General features: G+C 37.2%; 1 protein-coding gene across 10 annotated transcripts in view; it reads right to left on the bottom strand.

The window, feature by feature from the left end:
- gramd2aa (GRAM domain containing 2Aa) overlaps positions 1-16,524 on the bottom strand; it is a 72,444-nt gene that overhangs the window by 39,080 nt on the left and 16,840 nt on the right. For 7 of the 10 annotated variants that reach the window (XM_030160675.1, XM_030160669.1, XM_030160727.1 and 4 more), the window contains exon 2: positions 13,481-13,585. The exons of the other annotated variants lie outside the window; for them this stretch is intronic. In XM_030160675.1, the coding sequence (XP_030016535.1) occupies positions 13,481-13,585 (105 nt within the window). The remainder of the gene's footprint in view (positions 1-13,480; positions 13,586-16,524) is intronic. 10 annotated transcript variants of the gene reach the window in all.

A 16,524-nucleotide genomic window follows, 5' to 3' on the forward strand; every position in this document is an offset into this window, starting at 1 on the left:
TTTATTTAGTCCCATTTTCTTCAACAATCTAAATGGACCAAAAAGAGACAATAGAGAAAACTGTCAATGTCAGTGAGAGTGATTTATATTCAGTGCAGTAATTTGTTTTAGCAGGATGTTTGCTCTTTGTCCAAACAAAAATTCCAGACTTTTTCAAAACTGTTATTTTATACCCCAAGACCTTGACTTTATGTATTTTTATACTTGCATTCCTAAGGTTTTTGAGTGAGATTGTACCTGTTCTGTGTATTAGAATATTTCATTTTAATAAATGTATGAATGAATGAATGCATAATTCGCAGTTAATTATGTCTTAATGACAGAAATGTTTTCAAAACATATGAAAAGCACAAAAATGCATGGATATGACACAAACACGTTTAACTAGAATCATTCCAGTACCGACCGATTCATGAAATCATATCAAGATTTTTATATGCTTTCCTCATGTATTTCTTATGTCACAAGATTATGTGCCTTCGAGGATACACTATGAGAAACTTTTTTTCATACTTTATTAATACTTTCATACAAAATTCCAATTCTAGCGTTTCAAAATTCCATTCTTTTTAAGACTTTCAAGACCTGTGCAAGCATCCTGTTTTAGACAAAGAACAATACATGCTTTCACACCAGGGTCTCCAAAAGTCTCCAATATAGCACCAGAAAAAGTTGATAGATTTGTCACCAGCCACTTTTTTGATAGAGTCTTTAGAGGGGTCTGAAAAATCACTAAATATACCAACAAAGTGGCTAAGTTGGAAACGCTGACTTTTACAGCTAGGAAGACAGACCCTGTGTTTTTCTTACTGTGAGAGAAAAAAATAATTTTATGTTATTTAGAGAAAAAATGTATGTTTTAGCGTTTGAATCACTTTTCAAAAGTAGCTACAAACAACAAATGTTAAAAGTCGCTACATTTGTTGCTACGTGCTTTTTGAATAAAAAGTTGCTAGAGTAGTCTGAAAAGTTGCTAAATGTACCAACAAAAGTGCTAAGTTGGCATCAATGGGTAAGAACCCTCCATTGGATTCCATTGGAAGTTGTTTCAGTGATGCAATGAGAAACTTCTCTTTTCTTAATGAATCATTAGTTTCATAGAGAGTATAAAGACTGGACTGTGTTTCAATGGGGGAAGGTCATCTGGTCGGATGAGTCCAGATTGACCCTGTTCCAGACTGATGGGTCCAGCAGGGATAGAAGAGAGGTGGTTGAAGTGATTACCCATCATACCTACAGCCTACAGTATAAGCCTGTGGGGACAGAGTTATAATCAGGGGTTTCTTCAGTTGGTCAGGTGTATGTTCAGCATCGTTATATGTGCAAAACGTGATGGAAATAAATATTGTGACATTACAGAAGTTTATCTAAACAATGTGAATTCATGCTGGAATCACAGCTAAAGGCAGTTCAGCAAAATATTAAAGTGTGGGACTTTGTTTGGCCAGGCTATGTGTTTTGGGCAACAACTTAGCCACATTAATGTAATTTCGCAAAACTTTTGACAGGGTAAAGAAAGTAGCATCGTTATATGCTGATATCCGGCATATAACGATGCTTCTTTATTCTAAAACTTTTGTTATCAGTTACGTACAGTTTAGTAAGTAATATAGTCTTAAATCTGACTGCGCTGCAGCCTTTATTCAATGTTACTTTACCACTCCAGCTATTCACACCAGAGGTCGACTGGCACTGAATACAGACAGATCTACCCCAACTCTACCAGCTCTACCATTGTGTTCCAGGACCTGTACATAAAGTCACTGAATGTAACCCCTGTTGATAACATAATGAATGCTGAGCTGAATTAAAACTTCTTTTTGCAAGTTAGTGAACTTAAATCTCTCTACCATGCCATCATTTTATGTTTCTACTGTAGACAATGTTCCAAATAGAACCTCTTTTCTTAATATGTATGATGAGTATTTTTGTGTGACATTATTGGCATTGCTGCTATGTCTGTGGACTAAGGAGTTACCTCTTGGTGTTGAAAAGCCACTTCACTCAAGCTTTCAGAAACTTGTTTATTGGAGGGGATTTTAATTGCCACTTAAGCCCAATTATGGACAAATCCCCTCCAGGCAAATCATCCCTCTTACGAAAGTAAGAATATTACTGCCCTATGTTAGGAACTGCACTATCAGACAAAGTTCACCTTTTTTTCCCCCAAAAGTACATGCATGTTATACAGGACTACTATAATAGACTACTTCTTTATTCTAAAGCTTTTGTTGTTATCAGTTACGTACAGTTTAGTAAGTAATATAGTCTTATATCTGACCACGCTGCAGCCTTTATTCAATGTTACTTTACCACTCCAGCTATTCACACCAGATGTTGGTTGTCAGAGACTTTCATCCTGTATGATCAAAAATTTACAGTCTCCTTTGTAAAGGAATGTAGGCCATTTTATTACAACAGATGACCCTTCCTTAGTATGGGAGATCTCTAAAGCATATTCTAGATGTCTTATTACATTTTATCTGTCCTGTAAAAGATGAAGACAAGCTGAACAGAGGGTAATTTTGGAATTCAAACTAAAGCAACCACATATTTTTATTGAAAAGGGCCCAAATTTAATGTAGGAGGATCCCCAAATTGCCAAAAATCAGAGTTAGAGAAAATGCTGGTACCTGGACAACACTTGCACTGACAACCCTGCCTGTACATATCAGTAATAAAATAGTTATCCAACAGTCTCTGCAGACTCCCCTACATAACTGACCCTTACAGACCCAAACAACTGTCAGCCACCAAAAACATATACCGATGTAAAATGTTTATCAACTATTGTTCCACTAATCCTTATCAATACATATGGGGGTATAATAACTGGTGTAAAATACAGTTTGTTATCTTTTCATGGTCATCAGGTACGACCTATTTGGACATTCAAAGGCTCCATAGTGACAGTGGAAACACTTTTATCTTCTACATTGATGATGATATGATATCGTTGCTGAAAAAGTCACTTTTTCATCAGTTTCTCTGTTTTTTATTCTGAACGTTTATGAACATCCACATGTTCAGTGAATTAAAAGACAATACATTATTTTCACTTAAAAATGCAAAATACAGAGGAGAATATTATAATGAATCATGATAAATCACTCAAGAAAGATTAAATATAACTGCCACAGAAGTAACAATGGGTCTTTATGGGTTCAATACTGTGCAGGGATCCCGTATTTCCTTTAATTTCCCTTTTGAATATTAGTTTTAAAATACTCGTTTAAAGCATGACATGACCAAAATAACCATTGTGTATGAGTAGGTGAGGGATTGTCCCTCCACCTGAGCCACAAGGGAAACAAAAGGATAAAGTGCCTGGTTTTTCCACAGTTAATTGTGCCTCCTCTCCAGTGACCCAAGACAAAGCCACTGGGGGATTTGGTTCTAGTTTAACATTTAATATCTGAGACTGGGTGAGAAAGACAGACCTCTGCCCTGTACTTCTTAAAGCTGAGGTGTGACCGCTGCATGCATATACTGTATAAATACAAGAGGCTTCAGCACTTTTGGGTTTATCATTCAGGTTGACTTTTACAACATGAGCACACAAAGACCTTTAAGGGACTTGTAACCCTTAAAGCCCTACAACTATTTTTGCCACAACTTCCAAGTATTTTTTTTTTGTTTGTTTGTCTTTCCCAAGTGATTTATAACTAATTATAATATTTTCCTCTGCATTTTGCATTTTTTCTGAGTAAATCATGTATTTTCCAATATTTCATTCATGGATCATGTAGCTCAGTAAATTCAGAGGTTATTCGATGAAATCATACTTTTTCAATAAAATTTGTCATTAACTGAATATGAAAATAAATGCCTACAACCTTATTTTGTTCATGGCACTTATAATTTTGTCTTTGTATTGTGATGACCCCGCACCATTTGGGCACTGGGTGTCCCTGTCTTCATCTAAATGTCATGCAGGTGGAGTGATGCTGATTAGTCCCATCTGTGTCAGGTGCAGCTTGTCCATTTAACCACCATGACGTGGCTGTTCAGTCACTCTCTCTGGTCCCTCTCGCTCTGCTCTGCCTGACCCTGCTCCTCTTAGGTGGCTCCCTCCTTTCTTTTTGTTACCCCGCCCCCTGAAGGGGAGGCAAGAGGTATTGTTTTTGGTTTGTTTGTTTTTTAACAATCTATGAAACTATTGGTCAAATTCATACCAAATTGGGTTTATAGATTGCCAGTGACCCAGAATAGATCTGATTGCATTTTTGGGACCAGTAGATCAAAGTTAAAAAATTTTATGAATTTTTTTTTTTTTTTTTTTCCATTTACTTATAATGGATGAAATTTCAAATGTCTGTAACAGTAAAACTGTTGGTTGAATTCTTACCAAATTGGGTGAATACATTGCCAGTGACCCTGAATAGATGTCATTACATTTTGGGAAAAGTAGGTGAAAGTTCACTTTCTTAAAAAAATGTTTTAAACCTTTTTTTTTTTTTTTTACCCCATTTACTTATAATGGGCTAAATTTCAAATGTCTGTAGCAGCAAAACTATAGGTTGAATTTGTACTAAATTCAGTTCATGGATTGCCAGTGATGCAGAATAGATGTGGTTACAGTTTGGGAAAAGTAAGGTCAAAGTTCACATTTTTTAAGAATATTTAAAATCTTTTTTTCTTCTCCCATTTACTTATAATGGGCGAAATTTGAAATCCTACTATATAATGCACGTTCTGTGTCCGTCTGGTGTCCGTCCGATCGATGTTGCAGCACAGGAGGGTGTTTGTACGGATCTTCTTCAGCCTTCACAGGCCCGATCACTGCCAAACTTGCCAAATGAATAGAAACATCACCTGACTATCTACTAGGCACAATTTTATGTCCGGATTCAAATGTTGTGAGGTATGCTGGGCGATTTTAACAGGGTCCCAGCTCACCACAGACCGGGTCCCAGCTCACCTTGGACTGGGTCCCAGCTCACCTCAGACCGAGTCCAAGCTCACCACAGACAGGGTCCCAGCTCACCTCGGACCGGGTCCCAGCTCACCTCGGACCAAGTCCAAGCTCACCACAGACCCTCACAGGACCGATTGCCACCAAACCCGCCAAATGAATAGAAACATTACCTGACTATCTACTAGGCACAATTTTATGTCTGTATTCAAATGTTGTGAGGTATACTGGGCGATTTTAGCCTCTCATGCACCACAGGTACAATGCCGCTAGTGTCTATAAAACATCACTTTTATTTCAATTTGCTTCAAACATAGCACATATGTAGAGGCAATTGATATGCTGATATCAGCACACGCATGATGACATCAGCTGGATCACTGCCAAAATAAGCTACAATACATGTAAGGTTTGTTGTGCCTGGCACCACTTGTTTATTCTGTTTTGGGTTTATTTGAGTTATCGTTGTATTTATTTTAATAAATTACTTTTTAATTCCTTACCACCTCATTTGTCAATCCTCAATCTCTGTCATGGTCTAAGAGCCAAACTGTGACAGTATTATTTGTTTTTGTTCATTTCATTGTGAATTTTTTTTTCTTCATTTTTGTTCATTTTGTTGCATATTTTCTTCATGTTATTTATTATTTTGTAAATGTGCTCATTCGTTTTTGTTCATTTTATGATTATTTTATTTATTTGTGTTCATGTTATTGCTTATGTTGTATATTTTTTCCACATTTTGTTGTTTTTTTCAGTAAAATATGTCATTAACTAAACATAAAACAAGTGTCTCCATCTACTGTCATTTATCAAACTCCATGGGTTTTACAGGTGAATCAATGTTGTAGAAGATGACACTATGGAGCCTCTGAACATTCAAACAGATCATATCTGATGACCACCAAAAGATGACAAACTGCATTTTTCTGCATTCATTCAGTTATTTACATATATTGATAGGATTAGTGGATCAGCGGTTATTAAACATTTTAGATCAGTATGCTTTTGGTTGATGGCGGCTGTTTGGGTCTTTCAGGGTTAATGATGCTCTGAGCTGGTCTATGGGGGCAGGCTTTAGGTCTGATACCATTCCATAGAGAAATGAGATGGGCTTTTTATAACATGGAGCATTTGCTTGCTGTGAATGAAAAAAAGGACATAATAGGTAAATCTAATTAATTACATGAGTCATTTGGGTCCAAACATAAACCCCAGCATTTAATCTCTCTGCATTTAATTATCTCATGTATCCTGTCCTAGATGTATAAATCCACTGTTTCTTTATTGAAATCATCCTCCTGTAAAAGACATCCCATTATCTCAGGCCAGTGTCGTGAACAATAGTGCATGTGTGCTGCCTGTCCTGCCTGCTGGTTGCTGCCTATAAATAGTTGTGCACAGTGGCTCTGCACTCCCAGGTGGAGAGAAGAGAGTGATTATTAAAAACACAGGAGACTCTGTGGGGACTAACCGACTCTCCAGTCCTTGCTTTCACTCTCCATCTGTCTCTCTCTTACACCAGCTCCAGCTCTTAATCAATACCACTGGTACAGCTAGGTGAGCATAAAAAAGAAAAGCGCTACAGGCAATTCCCATCGCAGCGTTAGCAGAGCTAACAGTGTGGTATGTCTAGTAGAAGCATTTCAGGTCAAACAAGGCTGATATAGGAAAATGATTGGAGGTAGAAGAGGTAAAACTAGTCTCATCAAATTGACTCCTGAGGTCTTTAAATTGTCTTAGAAATGAAAATTATTGGGAATATCTGAATATTTGGCTGAAATTAAAATCCCTAAAAACTGTCTTGGGTGGAGTTCACACGAAAACAGCAGCAAAATGTGCTGTTTTTTCAGGAATGCTCAGGCTAAATGGACTGTATACATGCTGCTATAGTAACATGTCTGCAGCCCAAAATCTACACGGCAAAAGAACAGTTGTCTCTGATCCTTTGTGTCGTTTTGCCTTGAAAATAGAATTAGACCTATCAGCAGAGAATAATGTTGCCAAACTTGATTGGAATGTGTGTTTGTGTGTATACGCATGCGCTTTTGTCCATGTATCTCTGTGCCCTTGGCTGTGAGGCTAAATAGTGAAACTAATTAAAAGCTCAAAAAATCCTAAATTGAATCCTAAATTAGAAAGCGAACACCTCCCATCGGTGGCCAGTGTAGCAGTGGACTCAGTCAATAATTTAGCTGGAGGAGAAGAAAATGGGACTGAGGCTACAGACTGAAGTGAACAGACTCACTGTGAAGGTTCAAAGTAGCAATAAGGCAAGAGGAATGGGAAATTAAACTGTTGCCTTTGCTGCAGAATATAGCATCGGAACTCATTAGAAAACATAAGAAATTCTACATCAGACATTTAACATTATTCGAGAGCTGACAGTAGAGCAGTAAACAAGGGGAAAGACAGAGAATCCGTTACACAACTTTATCAAAAAAAAAAAAAACAAAGTAAAGTAAATGAATGAATTATAGCTTTTTTGTGCTTTTTCTGTTAGTTACAATTTATATTATTAGACTGAAATCCATATCTGCACAAAAATATAGGCTGTTGGACACTTACAACTACCTAAACCCATTTGAAATCTCCTATATCATCCCCCATTTCAATCACTTCCACATAAAAAAGTGAAGTTACATGTTTATTTTTTTTATTAACAAGGGTAGCCTTATCTGGATTCAAAAATATGTCTGTCTTATGGTGAAACAATGTTTAAACCAAATATTCCCAATCACAGCTCTTGTTGTGTACGGATCATGACGATCCAAGTAGTGACAGCCTTGGCTTGAAATAGAAGCCAATGAAAGTATCTTGAAGTTTAACATCACTGAAAACTGGGAGCAAACTCCAAAACATCCTCCAATCACTTCCAAAAAACTGCAACTTCTCTCCAACAATACTATGGAAATCAGTCTTTTCTTATGCACTTTATTTGCCCACCTAGTAGGTGATCTGGTGTTTGTTTCATAAATTATTCCTGCATTATTATGATCTTGGCTATCTGCTATAGCTGACTTTGATTACCAGGTGTTTAACTGGATTTTTTTTCCCCCAACAGCTTCACTGTAGTTGTGGTTAAGAAGTTACATGAAGAAAACTATCAAAGGATTTTGTTACAAAAATATAAATGAGCTTATTTATAACACTGGGCCTATTAGTAAAACTTAGGTGATGTTTTAGTGTTGTGTTACACTTTTCTGTGAGCTACCCACTTTACCAGTACATTACAGGAATTTGGTATTACTGGCATCAGACAAACCTGTATGCATTAACATTAGACAGGTAGCTAACATTAGGCAATTAGTCAGATAAAACAGAATGAAACAAATGAATAAATTGTTTAATATGTTCAAAACCCACAGTATGAGCCTTGAACTATGGACGATACAGTGCTGTATTATGTTGCTCATGTATGAGATTCAGCTATGAAAAACACACAATCCTTTTAACAATCTGCAAAGTCTATTGTATATCTGTCTATTTTGGCAGAACATTTACACGTTTTCCCATGTTCTGTAGAAGGATGATTGAGGTGGTTTTCTTACCAATCTTGGATTATGTTGATTTTACAGGCACGCATCAGCTACAGTACTCAAACGTCTAGACTAGGTATCACTCTGTATTCAGATTTATCATGGGTGATGCTTATGGTGCACATCATTGTATTTTATATGACAAGGTAAGGTGGTCCTCCCTTCAGGAGTTACATCATAACCTATGGCATCTATTTAATATAAAGAAAATTTCCAGACTACCTTTCAGATCTGTTTAGCTAAAGATGGATTTTATCAGACCTGCAAAAATGACCTCCTCCTGTTGCCTGTTCCAAACATTTGGTCTGAATTTGGAAAAATATCAGTTTAATTTTTAGTGCATCTGACACATAGCAGAAAATACAAAACCATCTTAAAATGAATGCACAAATTGCCATTTAGGTAAAACAATTTATGAGTTGTTTTACATAAAAATGTACATAAACTGTTTTACACAAACGTTTTACATGAAGTGTAATATGATACTGGAAGGGCTCAAAGCATCTGTGTGTGTGTATCTGCATGGTTCTGAGAAACAGAGACACTTTTAACTGGTCAGTTTGGCACCTACAATTGAGGAATAGTCCCATCTCCATATTAAATATCTCAGTAAGTTGATAGGACCAACATTTTGGGAGATATTAGTAATTTAAACAATTTTTATGTCAGTACTTAAAATACTGGAGCACCCCCTGGTGTCAGGAGATGGTAGCAGATGGTCTGTGACAGACCCAGTAGGTTGTAGGAGAAAGAGAACAGAAACAGAATTATGTTAAAATAGACTAACATCTTTTCCCAACAGTCAGCTTTCCCCTGCATGAAAACTACCACATCTAGAACCCATAGTTTCCCATGGGTCAATGTGCTAGTGTTTTATATTTTTGTTAACTATGAACTTGTTTGTAATGCTGTGATGGGATTTAATATCATTGCAAATCAGGGTTACCCCTCCGTGATTTCTCAAGTATATATAAAGTTAAATGAATGGATTGATACTATTTCCAGGAAAATATTACAGAATGCAAACTCTGAGCTCTTCTCCAGCAAAAATAGAAATGCAACGCAGCAAAAATGGACAACTAGAGAGTGCAAACATAGTAGCTGGTATAGTATGCAGTATAACACACATGCCAGTAGAGTACATAGAATTACACAGATTCCCGGAGAGGTGAGATTGGCTGGATACCAAGATTAAATGCCTCAGAGCCAGAAAGGAGGCTTTTGGGAAATGACATGTATTTACATCCACAAATAGTTTGGAGCCTAAGACCACAATAAATTTTCCAAGGAACCAGTGGAGAACAAAACAGAGGTTTTGTTTGTGCAGGATATTTGAATAATAAATAGTTTATTGCACACAATAAATATATGATATATGTGGTGGCTGTGCACTGTCTCTTTATGTTGAACTGGTCAAAAGTAATTTATGCGCATACAAATGGATGAATCTGCAGCATATATAGTGCAGCAAATTTAACACTATTACGTATAATGTTATTCTTAGCGTCTGTCAGCACATACCATGCTCCATTGTGAAACCCCATCCCTGAACAGATTGCACATGATTAAACTGCTCCTGCTGCGAATCCTTCTAATAGAACACACAAACACAGACCCACTCATTCTGCCTGCAGATGCAAACACACAAATTGTGTATTGTGTAGAAGAATATGTTTACGTTGTTTAAAGCACTTTATTGCTGGTATAATTCCAAAAAAAGTTGGTTTCCAAACCCAGATGTCATCACCTCAGTGACTTAGGGAGAATAAAAATTGTCTTTTGTCGTCTTTGTGTGCAATTGTGAGTGTTTGACCATTGCTTGACTTCAAATACAGCTGAAATAAATGTGCAAAATGAATCTCCTAAGGCTGTAAACCCATGACCATGCACAGGATACAGATGGTGTGTGGGGGGGGTATAAGAGTGAATAAATCTCAAGTATTGCAGGGCAGTGTATGTGTGTGTGTGTGTGTGTGTGTGTGTATATATATTAGGGCCAGTTAAAGCATTATTACCACGTTAACGCATTCATTAAATAACGCCGACAATTTTTTTAATCTTCCGTTCATGTCGTTCGGCCTTTCAAGCAAGTCTTAGTTCATTTATACATACGGACTCTTATTTTGAAACTCATGCTTTTATTTTGGCACTCCACATGCACCAAGCGCTGGTGCCGGTGTAGCTGAGAGGAGTAAAGTGAGTGAACTTTCCGAGTAATGCTGAATCAAACTTTAACTCCTGCAGAAGCAACACGTGTATGTATCAGTCATTCTGTTGTTTGCTAAATAATTTCACATGCAAACGTGCCGTTAGAAACATGTTTATGACGTTATTTTGGATGTATTTATTACAATGTGTTATTAACATGTTTAAGCTTATTCATTTATGCTAGCAGTCAGAGATGGGTTGCTAATTCTTTATGCAGGCTCATTTTAAGTTTATGTCATTGGTTGTGTTTAGGTATAATATGCCAGCCTTTGAACTAACCTTTACTTATTTGCGATATGATTGTTGTATTAGCAGTCAATTTAAGTTTATAATAACTACATCTATGCATTCTCTGTGAATATGCATATCATTAATAGACATAACTAATTGAATTATTTTGTCTTTATTTTATAGTTTCACTCTGTCAATCTGCATGATGTCAAGTAGGGATGGGAATCGTTGAGAATTTAACGATTCCGATTCCATTATCGATTTTGCTTATCGATCAGATTCCTTATCGATTCTCTTATCGATTCCCATTGGGTGAGGGAATAAAAGAGTACAGATGGGTGTGTTTGCATTAACTGTCTTTTATATTTCCTTCTCTGCACAGAAAATATACCATATGTACAAATAAGAACAGATAACGTATGGCCCGGTTCGGGGGGGTGGGGGACGGGGTCAGCGGGATGCAGTGAAAGCAAAACTTAAGACGCTTTACTAATTCCTCTATTGCCGCATTTCTACTACGTGGAACCAGTTCGACTCGGCTCAGCTTGTCTCCTGTTGTTGTACACTTCATTTCCTTTCCCTAACCTTCAGAAACTTGTATTTGGGTATGACGTTTGTTGCCCGCACCGGAACCAGAACATTCACAAGGGTTGCTAAGTAGCGTACCAAATATGTGACATTCCTGTAAATGATTCACATGCTGTAGACAAATGTTTGAGCATATTGGAGGGATTCCACCCTTTTGAAGACATGGAAGCTTTGCAAGTGTTCCAAGTAAGTGGACTTGGTGTCATCTTTTTAGACCGTTTCTGCTTCAGCACCATGTTGACTATGTTCTGACAATGAAGCGTACGTGTGACGTCATCGTGCATGCACAACTAAGGCGGAACTGATAAGCAGAATTGTTAAGCAGTAAGGCAAACGATTCCAAGAAATTGAGCTACTGGGAACCAGTTCTCAAAAATAACTGGTTCTCGATTCCCATCCCTAATATCAAGTATGTACATTAAAGCTGCAAACCTCAAAGAGGACATAGCTTGCATCGTCAATTCAAAGTTTAGCTCGCTGTCTAGCTCAGACTAAGTACAGACGTCTTAGCGAGGACAGTACACTCCTATTCTTCTGCCCCTGCTTGTGTGCATGTAGCGATTAGCTCAGCAGATAGACAACAGGTTTACCAAGAAAAGCCGGACGCCCAAAACTTCTCTCCAAATCTTTTACTTGAGAATCTTTACTCACTGTAAAACTGCAACATACAAACAAAATATGTCTCAGTTCTGTTCATTGCCTTAGTACAGTTACATGGCATTATACATTTAAATGAATGGGAAAAATATTGCTAGCTTGATGCTAACTTGAATGGGAAAATCCATAGACACGCTAACGATTAGCATTTACAGATTAATTCAAGATTTACGTCTTTTTATCCAGCAACAAAGGTTCACATCAGAGATATTTTATACTATCCATTCTTACAACAACTGAACATAAAACACTCATAGGCAAACGTTTTTCGGGCCATACAAACAGAATGAAAGAAATGTGTCTGTTAGTTCCTTCTTATGTCTGAACTGACTACGGGAACACCGCAAGGACAAAACATACGTTAGTGCAACTTATTCCGACCATTAGATGGTCCCCTTTGCTTGCTTTGAACAACTGAACATCACATATTATTGGGCTTATTAGTATTAGTACTTATTAGTGGGCTTAAGACTCCTGTCAATCAATCAGCGGAAATAAACTGGTGGGAACATAAACATGGAGAAAAGTACTGGTCTTTTCCATGGACATTTTCATTTTAAATGTCTTCAGACGGTGGGGTTGAGAAGGACAAAGTTGTTTGGAAGCACTGCGGAATTATTTTTTTTATCACCGGAGTACTTCCAGTCTGAAATATCACTGAAAGGAAATACACGCTGTTGTTGCCGGCAACCCCCCCACCCCCATATAACTATGTGATTAATCACGATTAATCACAGAAATCCACGCGATTAAAAATTTTAATCGCTGCCCAGCACTTACAGGGTGGGGAAGCAAAATTTACAATATTTTGAGGCAGGGATTGAAAGACAGTGTATGACCAGTTAATTTACTGAAAATCATGAGAATTTATTTGCCACAAGAAAATTTACATAATAGAAAATGTTTTTATTCTATGTGTCCTCCTTCCTTCTCAATAACTGCCTTCACATGCTTCCTGAAACTTGCGCAAGTGTTCCTCAAATATTCGGGTGACAACTTCTCCCATTCTTCTTTAATAGTATCTTCCAGACTTTCTCGTAATAGTTTTGCTCATAGTCATTCTCTTCTTTACATTATAAACAGTCTTTATGGACACTCCAAATATTTTTGAAATCTCCTTTGGTGTGACGAGTGCATTCAGCAAATCACACACTCTTTGACATTTGCTTTCCTGATTACTCATATGGGCAAAAGTTTCTGAAAAGGTATGGATAATAGTGTTAGGTATGATTATGACATCAATATATGTTTGGTTTCAAAACAATTGACGTAGTGCCTGCTGAGAAAAAACAACTAAATGTTCATTGTAAATTGTGTGTGTGTGTGTGTGTGTAATATTTGCCTGAAGTTGCCGTGTGCGTTGTCCTCTTTGGAGGGGTCCAGGTCCTGTGTTGGGAGCAGGCCTGTGTCTTCACTCTGCTCCTGCTGCTCGGTCATGCTCTTGGCCCTGAATACACAAACACACAACACTAAATTCACAGCTTATGCCTCTGCCATCATGTAAAAAAAAGTTTGTTTTTTCTCCAGGGTTAGCTTTAAAGAGAACACATTTCAAAATTATTGTAGGGCAAATAAGGTGAATGTGCTAAAAATCAACACTGTGGTGATGCCACTCTCTAAGTCTGATTCTGTTGCATGGGTGGCACAGCATTATAACTGTTCAGCAAAATAAAGCAGTGTTTTTGTGTAAACGGGGTCAGTGTCTGTTCTCACCCAGACGTCTAATATAAGAAGAACTAGAGCACTTCAGGTGTTGTGCAGATGGTTGACCTATTGTACAAAGCTGACTCAAACATTCTGTACAAAAACAAACTTTGCAGCTACAAAAGTCACTTTGAACTATTCTGTTGACGCTTTCAGTTTCCACATTCAGGCAAGCTAAAATTTGTATCATGTATTTAGCACAACAAACAAAAGAGACATAGACTGAGGCATAGAGCTAATAGTCATATTACCTTACTTCAGGATCAATTTTAACAACTACAACGTTAAAAAAAAAAAAAAAAAAAAAAAGGGAAAAATAACATTTTTTAGGGCAGCATTGGGCTTGTTGTATTTATTGTAAATCCGTCTCACTCCTTTCACTAACTTCACCTTTAGTAGTAAATGCACTTCCTGAAAGTGTTTTCTCCTCTCATTTTTCATTCATTTTAGAAACAAGAGATTATGACCCACGTTTTACTCCTATTTGTCAACCAGTGTCGTATGAACCAAGTTCATATTATTATTTCTAATTAAGTGGCCTGGTGCTAGCTTATCCCATAAAGACTCAGTGTTACTTTTGTGACAGTTTCAAAATCTTTTTTTCCTCTATATTTTAGGTTTCTTAAGCGATTTATCACAATTTATTGTGACATAATCCTCTGTAAATTGTGTTTTTTCAGTGAACATCATGTATTTTCTTATATTTAATTTACTGATCATGTTAATGTTCATAAAAGTTCAGATTAAAGTTGAAGGTTATTACATCAAAAACAAAAAAGACTGAAGAAAGAGTTACTTTTTCAGCAAATCTCTCTGAAGATAAATGCAGTATGTCTATCCACTGTCATTGATCTAACTCCATGGATTTTACTGGTGAACCAGTGTTGTAGAAGATGACGGTGTTTCCACGGTAACTATGGAGCCTCTGAACATCCAAATGGGTCATATCTGATGACCATGAAAAGATGAATAACCGTATTCAACGCCAATTATTTACATGGATTGATAGGATTAGTGGATCAACAGGTATTAAACATTTTAGATGATTTTAGTCATCAGTGGCTGTTTAGGACTTTAAGGGTTATTTGTCTTAAAATAAGCTGGTCCTGTTTCACTTCCATTAGACTAGGGTGGCAAGGGGATATACTACTCGCATGACATGAAGAAATAAAAACCATCCCCTAAAAAGACAAAATGCAGGAATTGTGTATGCATTTTCCAATGCTGGCCTGCTGTTCAGACAGATGTGTCTCTATGTCCTGCCAGGCGGTTGCCATGGTAACAACATTCAATTGAAAGGTGACAGACTTAGGAAAGATGTTAAGGCACAAATATGACCCTGACTATTTTACATATGGGAATTAAATTTTATGGAAAATCTGGGGTGTTGAATAGGTAGAAGAGCGTGAATGAAAACACTTCCTTGTTTGGAGGTCTTGTTTATTGTGTGATGTTAATTTTACTTACATGCATAAAGCTACCCAGGTGTGATGTTTACTCAGGTTAGTGAAGAATGTGTTTGTATGCTGAGGTAAATTTGTGTGCATTAAAAATTCTAATGCTGATGCTGATTATGCATTTACCATGCTATTTTTGAAACATCAATTTGCTTTGTTTGAATTCTATAATAATGAGTTGTGACTTAATGACATGGAGAAAATATTTTTGCGTAAACTGAGATGAGTTGCTGTAGGACAAATAAATGTATCTGCCATTTGTAGGAGATACTGTGTGTGTATTATGTATGTTGGGCACTGCTTGCAATTTGCTTCAGTGTAAAAGAGTTCAGGATAGCAAATGAAGAAGAACCCATGGATATTTCACTAAAAATGCTGCAATGTGAAATGTTTAGGTACAAATAGTTCTTGTTCTGGATGACTGATAAACACACCAGTGACATAACACTAAGAAACACCACCTCTAAAATGATTTGCTTCGCATGTACCAACTCTGATTGATTGCATTGTCTGGTCAACTAATTTTCAGGCCTGTGGTAGAAGTTCGATGTACTGTTCACATGAAATGGCAGCAAACAGGGGAGTGAACCTCACTTTGGTGTCTGCATCTGCACTGAGATCAGTGGGCTTGGAAAGCACAGGTTAGCAAGAAATTCAAGTAGGAATTAAAGCTGCAAGCAGCATTGGGCGGGACCTCGCACCGGGCGTTCCGCCTCCCCCGCGATCTGCGTCCCGGGAATGTCCACACCTCAGCTCCACTCACACCTCTCCGTCCCCATACCAGTTCCCACCCTTTAGTGTCTGTCCTCCTTACATCTGTACAGAACACCAGCGACCCTCTGCTGAAACCACCATCACCTTTAAAATGACACTTTTATTTTGGAAAACCTACTGTGTGTATGTGCATTTGTTTTGTATGTGAGAGAAAGAATCAGTTTGAAAAATGAATTAAAATTGTATGAATAATTGAGCATAAAAGTGATGATGTCTCACATTTAAGGCTTTTATTTTGGAAAAACCCTATTGTGTGAGCATGTGTGTCTGTGAGAAAGAGTACTTTTGAATGAAGAAACATTGTACAAAGAGTTGAGCGTTTGATCATAAAAATGAAAAGAAGTTATGTAATAGAAATTTTGTATTATTGGTATTTGGGGTTTTATTTTGAAAAAATGTACTCCGTGTACTTTTGAATGTGTGCAAAATTTCCAGTATCCAAAATACAATG

Source organism: Sphaeramia orbicularis, chromosome 3 (assembly GCF_902148855.1).
Source record: "Sphaeramia orbicularis chromosome 3, fSphaOr1.1, whole genome shotgun sequence".
Lineage (NCBI taxonomy): Eukaryota > Metazoa > Chordata > Actinopteri > Kurtiformes > Apogonidae > Sphaeramia > Sphaeramia orbicularis.